The following is a 19554-nucleotide window of genomic DNA, read 5'->3' as shown; positions in this document are numbered from 1 at the left end:
AATAATATATCTTTTCAATTCGAATTGTTAATTATAAAACCTCATCATTCCCGCTATCACAGGGGAAATAATTACTTTTATCTTTGTGAAATTATAATATTTGATTTTTTTTTTACAAATAATATTTGATTAAATTGCTACTTTATACATTTGGATATTTTATATTTGTTGACTATATATTGTTATATTAATATAAAAATGTTGTTCCCTATGAAGTTATGATTGAAATACTAAATCCCTATATGCAAGAGTTGAGTACACCGGGAAAAAAATGCAAGAGTTGAACCATATATATAAAATAATATCTTTTAAATGTGGATAAAAAATAATACCTTGACAATAGTTTGAGCCAATAGTAATTTTAAGCTCATATAATAATAGATAATAAAAAATAGTAATTCTAATAGTAATTATTTTAAAAAGGTGAGGAAAAGTGAAAAGGTTTTGTCCGGATTATCTATAATAAAAAATTATGCTTCGAATCAAAGTATCTATTTCCTCCTTTATTGGTGGCTTTTTGTGGCCCTCTAAACCCATACTCAGAAAATGCACAATTTTTTACTCGAGCTTACGATTTTCTCTCGGGAAAGGTCTGAAGATTAAGCTTAGTCAAAACGTATTGACAAAATTACCTCTCACTATAGTCACCCGAATTTTATATCTATTAAAGGCATAGTTAAACATCAAGGCATGCCATTATCTATTAAGGGCAAAAAAACATACCTTTCAGCAAGTTATATTTCGCCTAATATATGTATTTTCGCCTAACCTTACTTGACTAAATTTGAGTTGGTTAAGAAATAATGCAATTTTATTACTTCACTTTTTTTCCCTCCACCATCAATTTGTGTTTATATTTGTTGGTTTTTTCCCATAATTTTTAAAAAATATTCTTTCTTACTAGATATTCAAATGTTGTAGTTTTTTTCCTCTCTCTCAACAATATGAAATAATTAGTCTTGGATTGAACATATCAAGCTCTACTAGGAATTTTTTTTAGATGTGATACATATAGAATAATTCATTCAATAATTTATACAGTATTAAAAATACATTTTTTCTTTAAATAATGATATTTTTATTTAATTTAAAAATTAATTTCTAAGATTCTTTTTTTATTATTTTGATTTTAAGATTTTCTTTCCATCTTTGTTTTCTATGATCCGTTCAAAACATAGAGTTAATTTTGGGATGTCCAAAATCCAAAACCCAAAGCAAATTGGAATGGCATGTGAAGGGAAGCATAGTAGCATGGTGCTAAGTTTCAAGATTTGCATAAGATTTTTCCCTTTCACACAAATAGGATAGTTTGGTGAGCAGACATGACATCAGAGGAAGCCTAGATTTGGTGCTCAGCTTCTCTGTTGGATTGAGGTTGACTCTCTCTCTCTCTTCTCTCTCTTCACTTTACCTTTCTTCCTTATTCATTACTCATTACAATTTTCCTTTTTTTTTTTTCTTTCTTTCTTTCTACCAGCCATCCATAAACACCATACATAACTATTCATTTCACATTTGCTTTCCCTTTACTGTTTCTCTCTCTCTCTCTGTCTCTGCTTTCCTTCATTGCAAACCAAGCTTCCTTTCCAGCTTGGTCTGGTCCTGCCCTCAGACACAACACAGTACCCACCAACCGTTTTTACCACATTTACTCTTTCTCTTCTCTAATTAGTAAAATACAACCATTCTCTCTCTGCCTCTCTATTTTTCCCATCAAAATAAGATTTTTGTCTGGCATTCCCTTCCATTTTCTCTTATATTAATATTTTTTACATTTTATTTTTTTGTTTAAGTGTGGCCCACTTGTTACCTACTGTTGTGCCACTACATCTTTTGCAGCATCTGGATTTTGCTGTAGGGTATGTGTGTTGCTCATCCTCCGGTAATCTTTGCACATTAAGTCTCTCGTCGGTTCAAAATGAGGCGTGAAACCTGTTGCTTCTTTGGGTAGAGGATTCAGGAGTCTAGCTACCTTGGATCACCACAAAGGTAAATGCTTTGTCTTTCTCAATCACTTTTTGGATAATATACATTTCACTTTCTCTTTTGTTTGCTTGGATCATAAGTGATGCTTTCCTGGTTTCGTTTCTTTTTTTCATTAGAAATTGTTGTGCTTATCAACATTCATCAGGTTATTTTACTTTCCCAATGAACTGTGAATCCATTCGGCATGCCTTTTTTATTGTGATGGTTTTGAAACTGCTGAATTATGTATGCTGCTTCTTGTATTAGTTGGATTCTGTTTTATTGTATGCCATTGCCAATAAAGCCTGAGAGGGGAGTCTTTCATCTTCAAATTTAGCTTACAGGAAATTTTGTAGTCTGAGATTACCTTCAATCATGATTAAGATGCAATTAGTGATTTGTTAAACTCTTGCTTTGGTTGCTGTTTATGGCATTGTTGCAAGAACTGAAATGTTGGCTGTAAATTAGTATGTTCAGATGTGTGTTTCGAAGTCTTGAGTAAGAGGAGTACTTAACTTGAATCCTGTACTTGAGTGGGAATGTCTTGGTTCTACCAGCTGAAGAACTTGTGGGGATGATATTGATTGACTCGGTGCAACCAATTATGTCATCCAACAGTTCTTTGAATATGGAATTGTCAAAGAAGACGTCATTTTTGGGTTTGAAACGATGGGTTTTGATTGGGATAGGTGTCGGTGCATTTATAGTGCTGATTTTGTGTATATTATCGATATGGGCGATGTTTCGGAGAAAGTCTAGGAGATCTCTGGACAAGTATTCTGTATCCCAAATACCAAATTTCTCAAAAGATATCGATGTTGACAAGGTTGGGGTGCAGAGTTCTCATGTTCAACCAGAAAATGTGGTTATTCCTGTTCATGACAAGGCAAGTGACAAGAATTCAGATAATGTATCAGTTCATTTGGGAAATAGCAAATCTGGTGATCCTGATAATATCAGTCAGTGCAGCTCAATTTATCATCATGAGAGAGGATTGAGTTCAATGTCCGCCGAAGAAGGAAGCTCTGGGAATGTTAAGAAGCAATCTACGTTGTCACATGGAGGGCTGGCCACTGCCTCTCCTTTAGTTGGCTTGCCAGAATTTTCTCATCTTGGGTGGGGCCACTGGTTTACACTTAGAGATCTGGAAATGGCAACCAATCATTTCTCAAGCGAGAACATCATTGGCGAGGGTGGATATGGGATTGTTTACAGGGGCAGACTGGTTAATGGAACCGAGGTGGCAGTGAAGAAGCTTCTTAACAACTTGTAAGGATATTTATTTATCAATGGTGTACCCTTTAATTTTTTTTCTTCTGCCAGTTTCTGACACTACACATAAACAATGACTTCTTTTTTAATCTTGTTATGTAATTGAGTTCTGCATTGAATTCCTAGGGGCCAAGCTGAGAAAGAATTCAGGGTTGAAGTGGAGGCTATAGGCCATGTTAGACATAAGCATCTTGTACGCCTTCTTGGATATTGTGTAGAAGGAGTTCACAGGTAAAAAATATTCTTTGTTTTCCTACATTAGTATCCACTAACACTTTGTATTATATTGCACATTCATTCTCAATAATAGTGCCAGCTTTGGGTTTATGATAGTCATATTCTACTTAGTCCGAAATTGGACATAAGCTTTTCTCTGTGTTATGTCTCTTTATCTGTCATAATGAATGTGCTTCCTGATTGATATTCAGGCTGCTTGTGTATGAATATGTGAACAATGGTAACTTAGAACAATGGTTACATGGAGACATGCATCAATATGGAACACTTACCTGGGAGGCCCGCATGAAAGTTATACTTGGCACTGCCAAAGCGTAAGTTCAGGGTGCAACTTAAAATATATACCATGGTAATCTTTTGTATAATCTGGTGCCAAATCACTCGGTATAATTATCATAAATCTCTCATCTCTGAATTTTGATTGTAAAAATGTGTTTCCTTTAATTAATGTTATTACTATTAGTGTTTTGTGTGTGTCAAAATATATCATAAATGTTATTAACTGTTTATTTATGTTTATTGATATATGTTATAGACTTTATATTCTCATATAGTTTGCAGTATATTTAAGCCCATTAGGTTTTTAGTGTAAACAACAATATGCTCTCTGCCCATGGGACCACTGACTATCTTAGGCCATATTTGGATTTGGATTACCAACAATGGGTGGAATGTGATGGAATGAAATAAATTTACCGTTGCATTGTTTTAATATTTTATGATGCAATGGAATTGAATTAGAAAAACTGGTTCCACCCAGTACCCCCAAATTGGGGGGAAGAAAAGGAGCAGTTTTGGATCGAATGGAATGGATTCCATTTCATTTCACTCCATTAGTTCAAACATAGTCTTAGTGAACATGTGACCTATTGTAGTTTAAATATTTTACTTCTTAATTAGTTACAAAATTATTTTTAAGGAAGATTAATAGGAAGAAGCTACAGCAGGCCCAAGAGGGCATTCGGGAGGCCCACGTACCTTGAGGATTATGCTTGAAGGTCTTAGTGCTGCTTGCTCTGCAAATCAGTTAGAGAAACTATTAATGGAATTCTGTTACTAGTGGATTAGCAATTCTGTTATGCTTTTTACCTGCTTTTGTCGTTTTGTGAATGGCTAAGGATTATCCTTTCTGCCTTTGCACTCGTGTAGTAGCCTATAAATACATGAAGGATCAATAAAATGAGCAAGTATTAACCTCTGCAAATTTCATTACCAGTAGCTTAGAGTAGCTTAGTCGTCTGTTCGTGTCAAAGATTCAATGATGGACCTTGTTCTCCTGATTAACCCCTTAGTGTACTGTGATTGGTGGCAGGCTTGCTTATTTACATGAAGCAATAGAACCAAAAGTTATTCACCGGGATATAAAGTCTAGCAACATATTGATTGATGATGAATTCAATGCAAAGGTTTCTGATTTTGGTTTGGCCAAACTTTTGGATTCAGGCGAAAGTCACATAACCACTAGAGTAATGGGAACGTTTGGGTATACAGAAAATTTATTATCTCTTTCCTTATTTTATACTTAAAGGATTTGTACACTTAGGAACTCACTTTTGTTTTGGATTTCAGTTATGTGGCACCAGAATATGCTAACAGCGGTTTGTTAAATGAGAAGAGTGACATTTACAGCTTTGGTGTCCTCTTGCTGGAAGCAGTTACTGGAAGGGACCCTGTAGACTATGCGCGTCCTGCTAATGAGGTGGCTAATTTTTATGAACTCTACCTGCTTGCCAGTTCTAACCATGCTTTCCACCAGAAGTGATCACTGCCTTTCAAATAGCTGATGAGATATTGTTTATCTTCATTATGACAGGTTAATCTAGTTGAATGGCTCAAAACGATGGTGGGGACACGGAGAGCTGAAGAAGTAGTGGACTCAAGCCTTCAAGTTAAACCACCACTGCGTGCTTTGAAGCGCACTCTTTTGGTTGCACTTAGGTGCATAGATCCTGATGCTGACAAGAGGCCCAAAATGAGTCAAGTTGTGAGGATGCTTGAAGCTGACGAATATCCACTTCGAGAGGTTCCCTTCAATATCTTGTCTTCTCATACATAAGTTCTAATGATTAGTTAATAACTTGAGTCTTGAGTCTTTTATCACAATTTTGCATATTTTTTTACCTTGTGTGCATTCTTCTCATTATTCTCCTTCGTACATGTATTGGCTAACCTACCAGGCTACCACCAACTAGAAAGAACAAAACATTGGATGAACTCTCAGGAAAAAAAATTGGGCGTAAAATATGTTTCTGTTTCCTACAAATAATAATTGTTGGTTTCCGTCCTCATAATGTGGCATAAAGGTCACATTAATGAACACTCTAAGATGGCATGTGACATGACATATTTAGTATTTAGATGCATGTTACGTCATCAATAAATCAATAAATGGTGATAGAGACTATTTTCAAAACTTTTAACATAAAAACTAAAACTAATATTTTTTTTTCAAGAACTACAACCAAAAGTCACCATATTAAAACCCAAAATTTGATATTCTTCAGCCTACACAATTTTTATTTACTCAATTAGCACCTCAGTATAGCTCAAAAACAAACCACCAAACAAAGCATAATGTTTTGTGTTTATCATAACATATTAGTGGGAATATACTGTTCAATTCTACCTACTTAGCATTCTGATGCATTATATTATAAAGAGCATGGTCCTCTTTTGTATGCATGTTTTTGGGTGCTTATATACAAAATATTGAAGTATTATATGTTGACAACAAAACACTAAAACGTAAGCTAGACAACTGATTGATAATAATCACTTTCAGGATAGAAGGAAAAGAAAGAGTGGCACTGCCAGCATGGAAATTGAAACCGTGAAGGATATTTCTGGTCCATCTGATGCTGAAAAGATGGGAATTTCTGAAAGCCACGTTGAAGAATAGGATTGACAACCCCATGACTTAGCCTGCAAGTACAATTCCCGTTATACACACGTTATATATATAGTAACTTATCTATACCATATTGAAATATCTCCAACTTTGTGACCTTAAGAAAATTTTGTTTCATCTGAGGATAGAATCAGATCAGAGTGAGCTTTTGTTTTGTTTTGTTTTTGTTTTTAATTGAATGGTTGCCATTGAAGATATGATACACTAGCTAGCCTTGCAAAGAGGGTAGAATCAGTATGGGTGGTGTGAGTATTAGTGTTGTACAGATGCTTTGGGGCCTATCCTTCTTACATGATTGTTGATTTTCTTTCTTAACTTCCTTGACTTTATTATATCCTCGCTTAGTCACACGCTGCTGGAGAGTGGCGATAGTAAAAACGAATATTTTGCTTCAATTTCCATGTCAAGTGACAATATATTTTCCAAGCATGTTGAATGGGGGTTCCTTATGAGATTCTTAGACTTAAGAATCAGTTTTTATACAATTTCACCATTAGAGTCGATAATTGTGATTTTGTATATGGATAATTCATCTATATCTTGTTCATTCTAACAATATTTTCCTTTTGAAATGGTAAATAAACGTGTTTTTTTAGAGATATATTTTTAGTGTTTTACCAATCTAGTTTAAGGTATTTAACTTATTGATACCTAATGATTTTTAGCAAAGTGGTGAAAATGTAGAACTCGTGTAAGAATTTTTCTTTCTTTTTTGTTAAAAAATAAGTTGTCCTTATTCCTTACATTAAAAGAATAATTTCTTGTGTGACTTACTAAAAGAATATAAACATATGAAATAACTTGTGAGATTTATTTTAAGTTTTTAAAGTTTTAGTGTGTTTGTATATCCGTTAAGTTCAACATAATGCCAATCCAAGGCTTAATTGTGTAAAAGGTCTGTTGGACAGCAGTGTAAGTGTAACAACTTTCCAAACACAGCCTTGCACATTGAAAATTTTAAAACTTATGTGGTAATAGGGCTTATATAAATTAAGAAGTTAAATAGCTTGTGGAGATGTTCGTATGCAGTATTTTGACTTATTTGTGTTATTTTCTCAACAATTTGATTCCTTATCATGCTGCTTCTCTCCCCTCTCCAAATTATTGGGCTTTACGGTTAGATATAGCTAAGGTTTGTCTCTACAGTCACTTATGTGCTTATTATACGTGTAGAAGCAATGTCCCCATGGTTCAAATTCCAACTTGCACAAATTATCTGACAAGAAATGGGCATTAAATCTTTTTTCATTTCTAACAGTATAGTTAATTAAGTTTTCATTTCAAGATGGCCAGCACCGAATGATGCAGTACCCCAATAATTTGTAAAAGTGGTTACTTTCCTTCACAGCACATTGTTGGTTCATGCACTAAAATTGTGAATGGCTAAGCTAGTTATGATTATCTTTTGATTCTTTTCAACATAATTTTTGTTCCATTCCATTGATGCTAGTGTCATAAAGGAATCTTATCTTTCACCAATAAATTAAATTGTACAAACATTTTTGTGGATCTTAGAGAAATAATGAGAAGGGAAAAACTTTTAAATTTGCATTTGTTATTTCAATCCTTTTTTTATTCTCTTATTTCACCCAAACGGAAAGAGAATCTAAACATGGGAGTTTCTTGAGGAAGAACATATTTGGCAGACAGGCAAACAAATGATTCAAGTTGAAGGCTTCAAACGGTGGAAGTGGAATACATAATAATTCAATATTCTGATAAAGTAGACCTATTTTCACGGACTAGCATCTAGGCTTCTTGATAACTATCTTTCTCTTCTGCTACGTTCCACTTTACAAGCTCCATGGGGAATGGGGCAAGTTGGCCCATATTTGCCACAGTTTTTGACTTCTCCTTCCTTCCTTTTATAAACGTGTTATTTACTGCATGTTTTTAAATTAATACTTGGTTCACATGTATAATTGTTAACCTTTTGAGTTGATTATGTTAACCTTTTTTATATTAGTATTTATTTTATTGAAAATTTACAATTAATGGTCTTTTATTTTTTTTTCAATATGTTAACATCTATTTATAACTTACAAACACGTACTACTTCTATACAAGCAATGTTAAGTATGTTTGTTGGAAACATGGTAGTTAGGAACAGAAGAAAAAAACGCATCTATTTTTTTAAAGACGTGGAAGCTATCAGCTACTATTTATTAACTTTAGAGATAATATAGAAATCTACGAATAATTAACCTGCATGTAAGCAACACATGCTAGTTGTACATACAATTTTCATTAGTAAGACTCTGTCTAGTACATGTGAAATATTGAAGAAGAAAAAAGTGAAGGGGATTGAAATGCAAAGAAGTGTACGACTTCCCTCGATTGGTACACGTGAAATAAACGAGAAATATTAAAAAAAAAAAAAAAAACAATTGATGGAGTCCATAGTCATTAACTTCCACTCACTACAGAGAAGATTTGAGTGAAAAACTTGAGGCAACTATCAATAGATATAAACAAAATGAAGATCATATATAAAATGCAAAAAACTTAAACTACAATCCTAACTACCGTAATTGTTTTTAAAATATTATCTTTTTAAAGTAATAAAATTCAAAAGACATTATTAAAAAATAGAAACAAGCCACGTGTAAGACAATTGGGTATGTTTTAAGAGCCCAACCAGGTTGGAATTGGTTTTTAAACTAGTTTTGAGCTATTTTTTTCAAATAAACAAATATTTGAATGAAAATTAATTTGATTAATCAAATTGATTTTGTAGAAACAATATGTTAACCAAATTAGTTTTATAAAATAGTACACTCTTTTTTCTTGAATTAGATTGAGAAAAAATCAACTCGATTTAGATTTGAATACAATTTGATTCAATCCAAACCGATTTTCTTCTCACTCTTACATTTATGGGTGAAATCCAAGTATTGTAATATCTCACAATCTTTTTTATGAGAAAAAACAACATTTTCTTTCCACACTGCAAAACACAAAACGCTACTTTTTTCTCTTAACTGTGAAAACAAGCTCTCTGGTAGACTATGGAGTATGGAAGATGCACATTGCATATAGACAATTTGAAATTTAAAATTTTAAGGGCATCTCCATCACTAGTTCTTAGAAGGAAATTTTAACTTCAAGATCTTAGGGTGTGTATGGTTTATATTTTCATCTGAAAATTATTTTTATTTTCAAAGGATTAGAATTCTGAAAACATGTTTGATTTGACTTCTTATTTTCTGTTTTCAAGAAATAAAAACACTGAAAATGCATTTTCAAAAGGAAATGTATTTTTAGATTTACTTAAAATTATATTTCTTGCTACCGCGTTTTCATTCTACTCAACATGAAGTTCCAAAATGTTTTCAAAAATCTAATCAAATGCATTTTCATTAATATTTTTTATTTCTAATGAAAATAAAAATAAAAAACAGTCAAATCAAGCATCCCTTATTTTTTAAAATTTATTATTGGAGTTAACAGTAATGCAAATCTGATTCTTCCATAACAACCATCAAAATCTACGCTGTTTCCAAAAAAAAAAATTGTCTCTTTGCCCAAAAATCCACGAGAAGCAACTACCATAAATGGGAAAAAGGTGAATTCCCTGAGGATACTATTCACAGGAAGACAATTTGCTATATTCATCTCTAGTGCAAAAAGGTTCAACTTAGAATTTTAGGTTTAGTTTATTGAAGAAGCCCAAAATTCACCTCACCCTCTATGTGTTTGACTTAAAAAAGAAAATGCTACTTGAATAATTAGAGAAATGTAAAAATTCTTCTCCTTTATTATTATTAGTAACATTTTTGGAAGTCACAGAAAGAAAACAAGTTGAAAAAATTCTTCTCCTTTATTAAAAGTTCTTCCACTTTGAGATTTTCTTTGTTATAATGGATTGATTTTTCTCCTAGCTACTTACTATCTTCCAACTTAAATGTTTTCGTTTATCTAATCATACTAGAAAAGTACTTACTAGAACTTATTTCAACTTCAAAGTGGTCATTAAAAGACTGTTTATGTCTAATCCCAAATTATATTACCTTTATTTTTGTCATATGATGTAATGGAAGAAGGGGGCACAAGAGAAAGAATAATTATGTATCAAAGCGATGCGTGGCTATCAATTTTAAATGTCTACTCTAAATAGCACTTGCAAAAACAAAGAGAAAGAAGTTAAATATGAGAATATGATATGATTAGAAGAAAAACTATACATAGCAAATTACTACCCAATTTTATCAATACCATTTAGATAATATTTTTCATTTTTTTTTTACTTCCATCACACGATATACTTGCCAATAAATAACAATGTTTATTGAATAAAAAGAATTGGTTATAAACGCTCCCCAAATGAAATGGGTCTCGATCATTTTTTTTTTGTCGTGGTTAGTGGCAGCAGTATTGAAACAGAAATAAAACCACTAAATATTGATTTGGAAATAAATTCTCATTCTTAACTTTTTTTATGTCCTAACAAACAAAACACAAAATAAAAATTAAAAGGTAATAATCGTCAATTGTCATATTTTCATTAAAGGTGTCGCATAAGTATAAATTTTAATGTTAACGAGATTGGGCTAATGGCAAGATTAATATATTGTACTTTTTATCATTGATTAAATTTAACTTTTTAATTTTTAAGGAATCAATTTGTCAGACTAAATTGAGTATTTATCCTAAAAAAATAATAAGAAAGTTTAATCTTTTCTATAAAATATGAAGAATTTGTTTTACTTAACTCAAAATAAAAAATTTACCTTAATTATTAGCTTAAAGTTTGAATTACTCGGAAGAAATTGCGTTCTATTATTATAATAATTTAAATATAAAAATATTATCCTCTTAATTACTATATTCTGACTTAACTAATTTAATTAATTTTTTCATTTTATCTAACAAAATTTTAAATTTCTCTAGAGTAATTAGTTTTCATTTAATTAGATTGGATGTCATAAATTAAATTTCAATTAAAAAATTAGTTAAAAAAAAAGTCCGTGCATTGAACTGATAATAAAACTATCGTCTCTTACGAAACTGACCCTACAGTCCTCATGTCTTCTTCCTCTTTTACTCTTTTCATCTCGCGTTGTTGGTGTCTTCTTCTTCGTCACAAGCTCCAGCGTTCGATCTCCAACATAATCAATCGTGTATTTAACATAACGATTATGTTGGCCAACAGTAAAAAAAAAAACATTTTCTTTGTGTAAGTGTAAAATGGTATTATTTTTAGAAAAAACTTAGATATGTTTTTTATCCTTATAAGTTAATTTTTTTTTTTAATTTTGGTGTTTGAAAGTTTTTTTATTTTAGTCTTTCTAAGTTTTTTTTTAATTTCAGTCCATTTAAGATTTCAAAATTTTCATTTAGAGTTCTAATAAATTCACATAGATCAAAATTAAAAAAAAAAATTATATAGACTAAAAATGAACAGAAATCAAAATAAAAAAAAATACAAACTTATAATAATTAAAATTAAACAATTTTTTTTACAAAGACTAATTTTTTTTTAAAAAATATGTATTTAAACTTTTAAATTTTATTAAATTTCTTTGCTTTTCCTACTTTCAAACCAAACAACTTTATCTTATTTTTACTCAACTCCCCTTCTATTTTTCTCAAACGAAACAACTATAATTTTGTCACTCTATTTCTTATCTATTTCTCTTTTCTTTTATTATTTACTTGTTTCTACTCCCTCTATCTTCTTTCTCTCTATCAAACAAAACCGTTTTTCACATAATTTTATATATATTACACGCATACTACTGAGTATTTGGACTTCTAAAATAGAGTAGTATAAATCTATGCTAGTTTCCATAGTAACTAGTATAATTATTTCAAATGCTATTAGAAGAGTATGTAACATGAGTAACCAGCTGTTTCTTATAAATTAGCTTGTTTGGACCCTAGTTATAACATGAAATTAAAAAAATGTAAATCCACCTTCTGCTACTCTTACTTTTGATCGAGTTAACAAGTTGGCAATATTCAAGTCACGTTGATTATGCAATTGGAATGTGATGGAAAGTATTGCCGTTTTAAGGCATTGCTTTGAGGTTGGAACTTGCAAGTCAGACAAAACAAGTCTATTTCTATAAGCAATAGCCACAAGCATGTCACTTTTTCAACCACGGAATCGATTCAAATATCAAAAGTAGAGGGACTTTGCGAGATTGTCGTTGGTGCTTCAATACTTCTTTAGTTCTCCTTCATACACGGCGTCTACTTTTTTGCCAGATAGATGCACCACTTCTTCTGTCTGCATGTCTAATTCCACGTCAACTGATCTTTTTTTCAAGGCTAATGTTATATACCATAACAAAAATATGACTATTCAGTAATATTATTTCGTTGGTATGATGAAATTAGACTTAGATTCTTAGTTAATCAAGATATTAGAGGTGATCGCTTAGAATTTTTAATAAAGATTAATTATTGGTAAAATTCTTACACACTTAACATTTATGACATGATAAAAAAATCCAATGTACAAATAAGTAAAAGGATTTAGTACGAAAATATTATAATTTGCTCGAGGGATTAAAATTTTATTTTTATAATAAATTGATTTTAAAATTTCCACAATCATTTATAAATTTTAAAAAACTTTAACTGCATTGTAAAATTTACTTGGATTTTTTTAACATGTTTTGTATTCATAAAAAGATTAAAAATAAAATCGTACATGAAATACTACTTCAGTAATGAATTTATTTCTACAAAATAGGATAATTTTTACTGTCCCACATTAATGAAACACTTTCCTTATTGTATCAAGATATGCCTTGCATGTCACTCAAACTTTTATTGGGCAACAACTTTGTTTGTATCCGTATGTGTAGACAAATGAAAAGTCGCTATTGCAAACAAGTTGGGCAACGACAACTGGTGCATTTATATAGCTAGACTATTTTTTCAATTTTGGGGACGGGTAAAAGGGGTTAATTTTACAAACAAATCATAAAAGTAGATCCCTTTTGAAATATTTTATCAAATTGTGGTAGACAACACCGGAAAACTCTAATAAAGTTTCAAATAATATTTGTATTGTTGATAACTTATAAAATTTGTGTGGCATTCTATTTGTCAATGAGAGATATGTGTCAACTTTTCACATCGGTCTTGTTACAAGAGTGTAGATGTCTCATCCGCTGTTAAACTTCTCAACAAACAGGTATCTCTAACCTATTAATATTTAAATCAATGTATTATTTTATTGATTGAAAGATATTAAATTATCTATAAAGTCACACATTATCTATAAGATACGATTATATTCTACCTTCTATGTATAAGCAAGTGTTTATCTCTGACAATGTCTGCAAGCTCTTAGTTATTATCTATAAGTCAAAAATTATCTACAAGACTACAACAACCCCTATAAACAAGAACTAGTAACGATGTTCAACTAATATAAATACAGGTTTCATCAAACTTCTTAACATAACAATCATATCCGATCAGTCACAAACTCAGCACACGGCAACAAGCATGTGCCCCCTCTCTCTTTCACTCATACGAGCCTTATTAATCATATATTTGAGCGTCAGAGACATTTATTTTACAGCTCTCTCCTCCTATTAAAGGCACATCTCCTAGCCGACATGTGAAGTTTGAGATCCCACTCAACTACGTTCATCTTGATGTGTCACAATTATAAATTTTAGTAAGAATAATATTTAAAAATATTGATTTATCAATGCTATGTAGTTATTTAGTGTCCATGTGAGAAACTATGATTTGCTACTAGTATTGGAGTGTCTTAATATTAATAAATCGAAAAGTATATATGACATTATTTAATTAAATTAAAGGCTTTTAGTATTGATTGTCTCAATTTGGTGAAATATTTCAAATTATTTAATACTTCATTTGTAAATTTACCCAGGTTAATCCGCCTTCATTTTTCAATAGGCATCTTGAAAGTGAACTACAATTTCAAGTTAGTCTCTTATGCTAATAAATTAAAAAGAGTCCCTCAAAATAACTTTTGTCTTCCATATTTGTCTTCTATTACAAATAGGTCTCTGAATAGTATCGTTAAAATGTAATTTAATCGTTGCATATAAGTACTAAATTAAATTGCACTTTAATGATAATATCTATCTTAAATGTGTGAGGAAGAATAAATATGAAAGCTATAAACTACTTTTAGGGGCTTCTTAATTTATTTGATTTAGAGATTAATTTAAAATTATCATAGATTTTCAGGGACTAAATTGATCATTTAACCTTTTTAATATGAATGAATCCATAATTCTTTGTGACATTATGGAAACGATTATTGTTAATAACACTTTCTAACACACATTTTTTTATTATTGATTAAAACTTATTAAAAAAATAAAAAATCAAGAAAATTTATTAAATAATGTGTCTTATGGAACTCATTAATTTTTATAATTTTTAATAATGAGAGATAATGCCTTCAAAAGAATGAATTAGAAAATAAAACCTACAACATTTTTCTCTCTCCCTTCTCATTTTACCACCAAGTCAACCCTAGAGAAATGATCATAAAAAAATAGTGTAAGAATGCTAATTTCATTGTGTAAACAAAATTTATCTTTTCTATTTTAAAAAAAAAAAACATGTAAGCGTCTGTTTCCTTGAAATTTTCATTTGACAAAATTTGATATGGATCGATGTATGATTTTTTTTTCTTTAGTTTCTTCTTTTGAAGATAATTTTGTCTAAAACATAGGGAGACGTACACTAAATATGAATATATTTTTCAATGGAGATCAAAACCTTATTTTGTTACATTGTGAGTAATTAATCTCTTTCATTAGACTTAATCTAGCTTAATGGTAATTTCCTATCTGTGTATAGATAGAATTTAACCAATATTTGTTTTGATTAGCTTGGTTAAGTGTGATAAGTTTCCATTTTTTAATTTTTAATTAACAAACTAGTCTCTTGTTCTTTTTTAAAATATTTTTGTTAAAAGAGCTAAAGTATAATATTGTAAATTAATTAAATATTTCACGTGAAATACTAATAAATGAATATATTTTTGGATATGCATGTATTAAAATAAAAAATATTGTCCATAGTGTTGTATTTGCCTTGAACAAAATTTATTCTAATAAAAGATACATATAATCTATACTAAAAAAATAAATGAAGATATATTAGAATAAATAATAGGTCTTGATTTTTTTAAGTAGCAAATATTATGATGTTGAGATAGTAATTTTGTGTTGACTAATCGTTGTTAGAATAAACTAAAAGCACACGAGACAGACAAACTGTTAAGGATTCAAATTTTGTCGCGAGAAAGGTGAAGCTTATTAAAAAGCTTCTATGGCGACAGAGAAAACGATAAATCAATAATGGAGGCACTAAATGATTCATTCATGGAATTAATTAAGACGGTTTGGATGGTACACAGTTTGTTAATTAGTTCCGTTAATTATGGTAAACCGAATTTATAGCCATAATGATTTGGACTTCTGCGATCTACAAAAGTTGTGATAATGTTTTACGTGGGAAAAAAATAAATCAGTTTTGTAACTTTTTATTTGTCTCGTGATCATTTAGAATTTGTTTATATATGGAATATTTTTCCTTCGTTTTCACAAAGTTATCAATTATCGAAATAAAATTAACAGTAAATTATATCATTTTTTAGTTTTAATGTTTATATATTAAAATGTTTTAAACCTTGGAGCAGCCCTCAGCTATACCGTTAGCTTCACCTGCTTTGACTTTGTATGCCATATAACACTCCCCCGTTAACGTTAATGTTACCTGTGTCAAATTTCCAATCAACATTCTATTAAGAATTTAACATGGTCTAGTTGTTCAGTATTTTAAGATATTACTTATCAGTAAAAAAATTAATATATATTTTTAATTTAAATACAATAGAAATTACTAAAGTCTCATGTATATTAAATATATGGATAAAAAAGGGAACTTTGAAAATGATAATGTAAAATTTTGTACAATATAAAAAATATATACTATAGGTTACACTAAAATATTGCTTTTAGAGATTACTATTTTAAATTATTTACAATAATATAATTATACATAACTAATTAAGAAATAATGTATACTATTAAAAATAAATTCCATATATAAAAATTATCCATAACTTTATTGAAGCGTTGTAAGCATCATCGAGACTTTATATATTGTCTTGTCTTTGGAATACAAATTTGAAATAACAAAATGTCCTTTTAATTTAGGGTGCATTTTTAGAATACATGTATTATAATGTGAATCACACATTTCTGAACCAACATCCCAGATAGAATGTTCATTTATTTTATCTGAATATATCACACTTTCATGATTATTTGCCTTGATGGCAAATATCAACATTTTTCTGTCTTTTTTAACTTTAGATTTTATCATTAAAGAATGAAAAACTTTAAAAGAATTGCTATAAAAATAATTGTAGATAATAATATATCTAATATTAAATTTTTTATGTTCAAATAATAAAACAATAAACACAAGTTAGTACAACATCGCAGAAAAATAATCAACACAGTAACTCATCTCAAAAAGGTCAGAGCGAGGCAACTTGCTAAGCAAATGAGTATGAGAGCACTGAAATTTTAAGCAACTTGTTTCTTTTTTCCTTTTTAAGTATGATTTGATCTGCGGAAAACATGCATTTAGGATTTTAGGCCCCCGTGTTTGAATAGTTACACACAAAAAAAATTGCGTATTTAATTTTTAAGTAGAAAATAAATAAAAAAATAAAATATGCCCATTATAGTCATATACTAGTATACATTTATAAGTTAGAACCAGTAAAGGATTTTATGGATATCACGTAGCCTAAAACGTGCATTTCCATTTTCCAATGCATTACTTTTTTCTTATAAAATTCTCAACTTGGATAGCTGTATGGCTAGTTGGATTATCATTAATTCATCGTAAACAACTAAACAGGATACGATTAATTATGAAAGTGATTGGTAAACGTCAAATAATTGTTTAATAATGAACATGGAAAAGTTAAGGGTAACTAATCCCCATTTTATAGTGTATGAGATCAGATGAAAAGAAGGGAAGAGAATAAAGAGAGTGAGAAATATATTTGATAAATAATATGATGAAAAAGGAAAAAAGAAATACATAAAAAAAAGTAGAAAAAAGAAAGTTATTTTGCAAATGTCACAGCATTCAACAGACATCTTAACTACTTATAATTGTCTTTCTAAAACCTGACGGCATTAACTTTTAAACCCATATGGTCTTTGCAATATTTATTCTAGTCCAATATATACATAATTTCAGCCAATATATTTCAATCACAAATTCTGGCTTGTATATATCATGAATTTATAGGTTGGTCGTATATACTCGTATTAATATAAAGCTCGTGAATCAAGGATAAAAAATATAAAGCTCGTGAATTAATGATAAAAAAATATAAAGCTCGTGAATCAAGTTATTTTAAACAGGAAAATTAATCCAATCGTATTAGTTTTGGAATTCTAAAATGATAATGCTCCTGAATATTGAAAGTTTAGAGCATAAATTTTGCAATAATGAAAAAACAAACAAATCTAGAAACAAGATTCGAGAAGATGCCTGCGACATATTGTTCTTAAATTAAGAATAAAATTTCTCTCATTTTCTTGCTTTTTTTTTCGTTGTATATATTTTCTTGGTTTATCTGCGCTTATTTTTTAATTATTGTCTTCGTATTACTTTAATTATCATATGCCTGGCATGGATGGAAGAGGTACATACCATTTCGCCATGTTGATTAAGAAAGAGGGCTTTAATTAGAATGTCATATTTACACAATAATAAGAATTTGTATACTTATCTCAACTCTTTTTAAAAAGTATATTAAAAAAAAGCCTTAACATAGAGAGTGTTAATATAGCCTATTAACTGTGCTAGTTTAGGTTTAAGTTTGAGTAAAATTTCGAAAAAATTGTCCTTTTCAGTCAATCATCTTACTAAATTCAAATAAGTTAAAGTGAATTCTCAATAATGAAAATCTAAATCAAATAGAAAATATAGTATTAGTATAACCTAAAAAGTACACATGCACACAAGTTAAAACTGCACTACAACATAAACACGAGAAAATTAATATTTTAAAAATGAGCCAAAAAATTATAATTTATCTAATTATTATGATATTAATATGATCTATATTGGTATAATATTTTTTTAAAAAAGGAAAGAAATATGTAATTACAATTTCAAAGTGTTCATATATGAATATGGCACGACATGATTATTATTTTAAAGTGTCTAAATTTCCTAAGTATAACAAAGAATTTTCATGATATGTTTGGATTTTTAAAATATATGAATAACAATTATGGATGTACTAGAGGGTAAAACGAATAGAATAAAATTACTTTCATTTGAAAGACTAATAAGACAGCAAATGCAAACTCTATTACCCTTGTTTTCAAGTTGCATTGTATAAAGTAGCGAGACAGAATTATTGTACTTATTAATTAATCTATTAAAAAAATTCAGTTCCCACTTTTACCCTAATTTTAAGGGTGAATTAATTAAAATAGGTTCTCTGAGGAAAAGAATGGAGAAATAAAACCTCCAGTTCCTTTTCTTTCATTCCTTTCTATTTGTAAATCATATGGGGATCTAATAGTAAGCAAAAAATGCTATGATACCATTGGTTCTTCTTTTTTTTTTTTTTAAATAAACAAATAAAGGAGACACTGAATTAATTTCTAACAATTTGTTTATTATTATCCTTAAAGAAAAATAGATCATTAATTCTAGATAACTTCATCTCGAACTAGTAGACCCTAATATACAAATGGTTTAGTTGGTAAAGATTTATTGTTATTTCAGCTTGCATTTGAATCATCTGGAGCTATATTGATTCCTCCATTTGGTTTCACGACAAAACAGAAAAAAGAAGATAAATAGTAAAACAGTAGCTGAAGATCATATCAATCTTAAAAGTTAGGTATTTATCGACAACCAAAAGTATAGTTACACACGCAAGCTCGTACACTACAACTGAAACGTCGATATATATATATATATATACGGTTTTAATTCCATGTAACTATATATTTCTTGATTAATCCCCCCATAATTTGTAATATAAAAACTGTAAAATGATTGACATATATATGAAATTATCAATGCAAAAAAATAAGGACCATGAATAGGAATTAATTAATCAATAGCTACGTTACCATCGTGTTATATTGAAAACTTCTATTTCTAGTAGCGTA

The 19554-nt window shown here is 29.7% G+C and overlaps 1 protein-coding gene across 4 annotated transcripts; it reads left to right on the top strand.

Annotated features, from left to right (window-relative positions):
- The first annotated feature begins 1235 nt into the window (after positions 1-1235).
- LOC114385382 (probable receptor-like protein kinase At2g42960) lies at positions 1236-6697 on the top strand. Of its 4 annotated transcripts, none has more exons than XM_028345436.1 (9): positions 1236-1374; positions 1840-1989; positions 2434-3234; positions 3364-3468; positions 3666-3788; positions 4787-4957; positions 5044-5173; positions 5288-5497; positions 6257-6697. In XM_028345436.1, exons 3-9 carry the CDS (start codon positions 2540-2542, stop codon positions 6371-6373), a joined length of 1551 nt encoding a protein of 516 aa, XP_028201237.1. In that variant the 5' UTR covers positions 1236-1374; positions 1840-1989; positions 2434-2539; the 3' UTR covers positions 6374-6697. The 4 variants fall into 4 exon arrangements, with proteins under 4 accessions (XP_028201237.1, XP_028201236.1, XP_028201238.1 ...); XM_028345435.1 differs by having other exon boundaries at positions 1253-1374; positions 1794-1989; XM_028345437.1 differs by lacking the exon at positions 1236-1374 and having other exon boundaries at positions 1432-1989; positions 2443-3234.
- The last annotated feature ends 12857 nt before the right edge of the window (positions 6698-19554 follow it).

This window comes from Glycine soja, chromosome 14 (assembly GCF_004193775.1).
Source record: "Glycine soja cultivar W05 chromosome 14, ASM419377v2, whole genome shotgun sequence".
NCBI classification, from domain to species: Eukaryota; Viridiplantae; Streptophyta; class Magnoliopsida; order Fabales; family Fabaceae; genus Glycine; species Glycine soja.
Note: the sequence above shows the minus strand (reverse complement) of the source record. Positions and strands in the feature narration are given on the sequence as shown.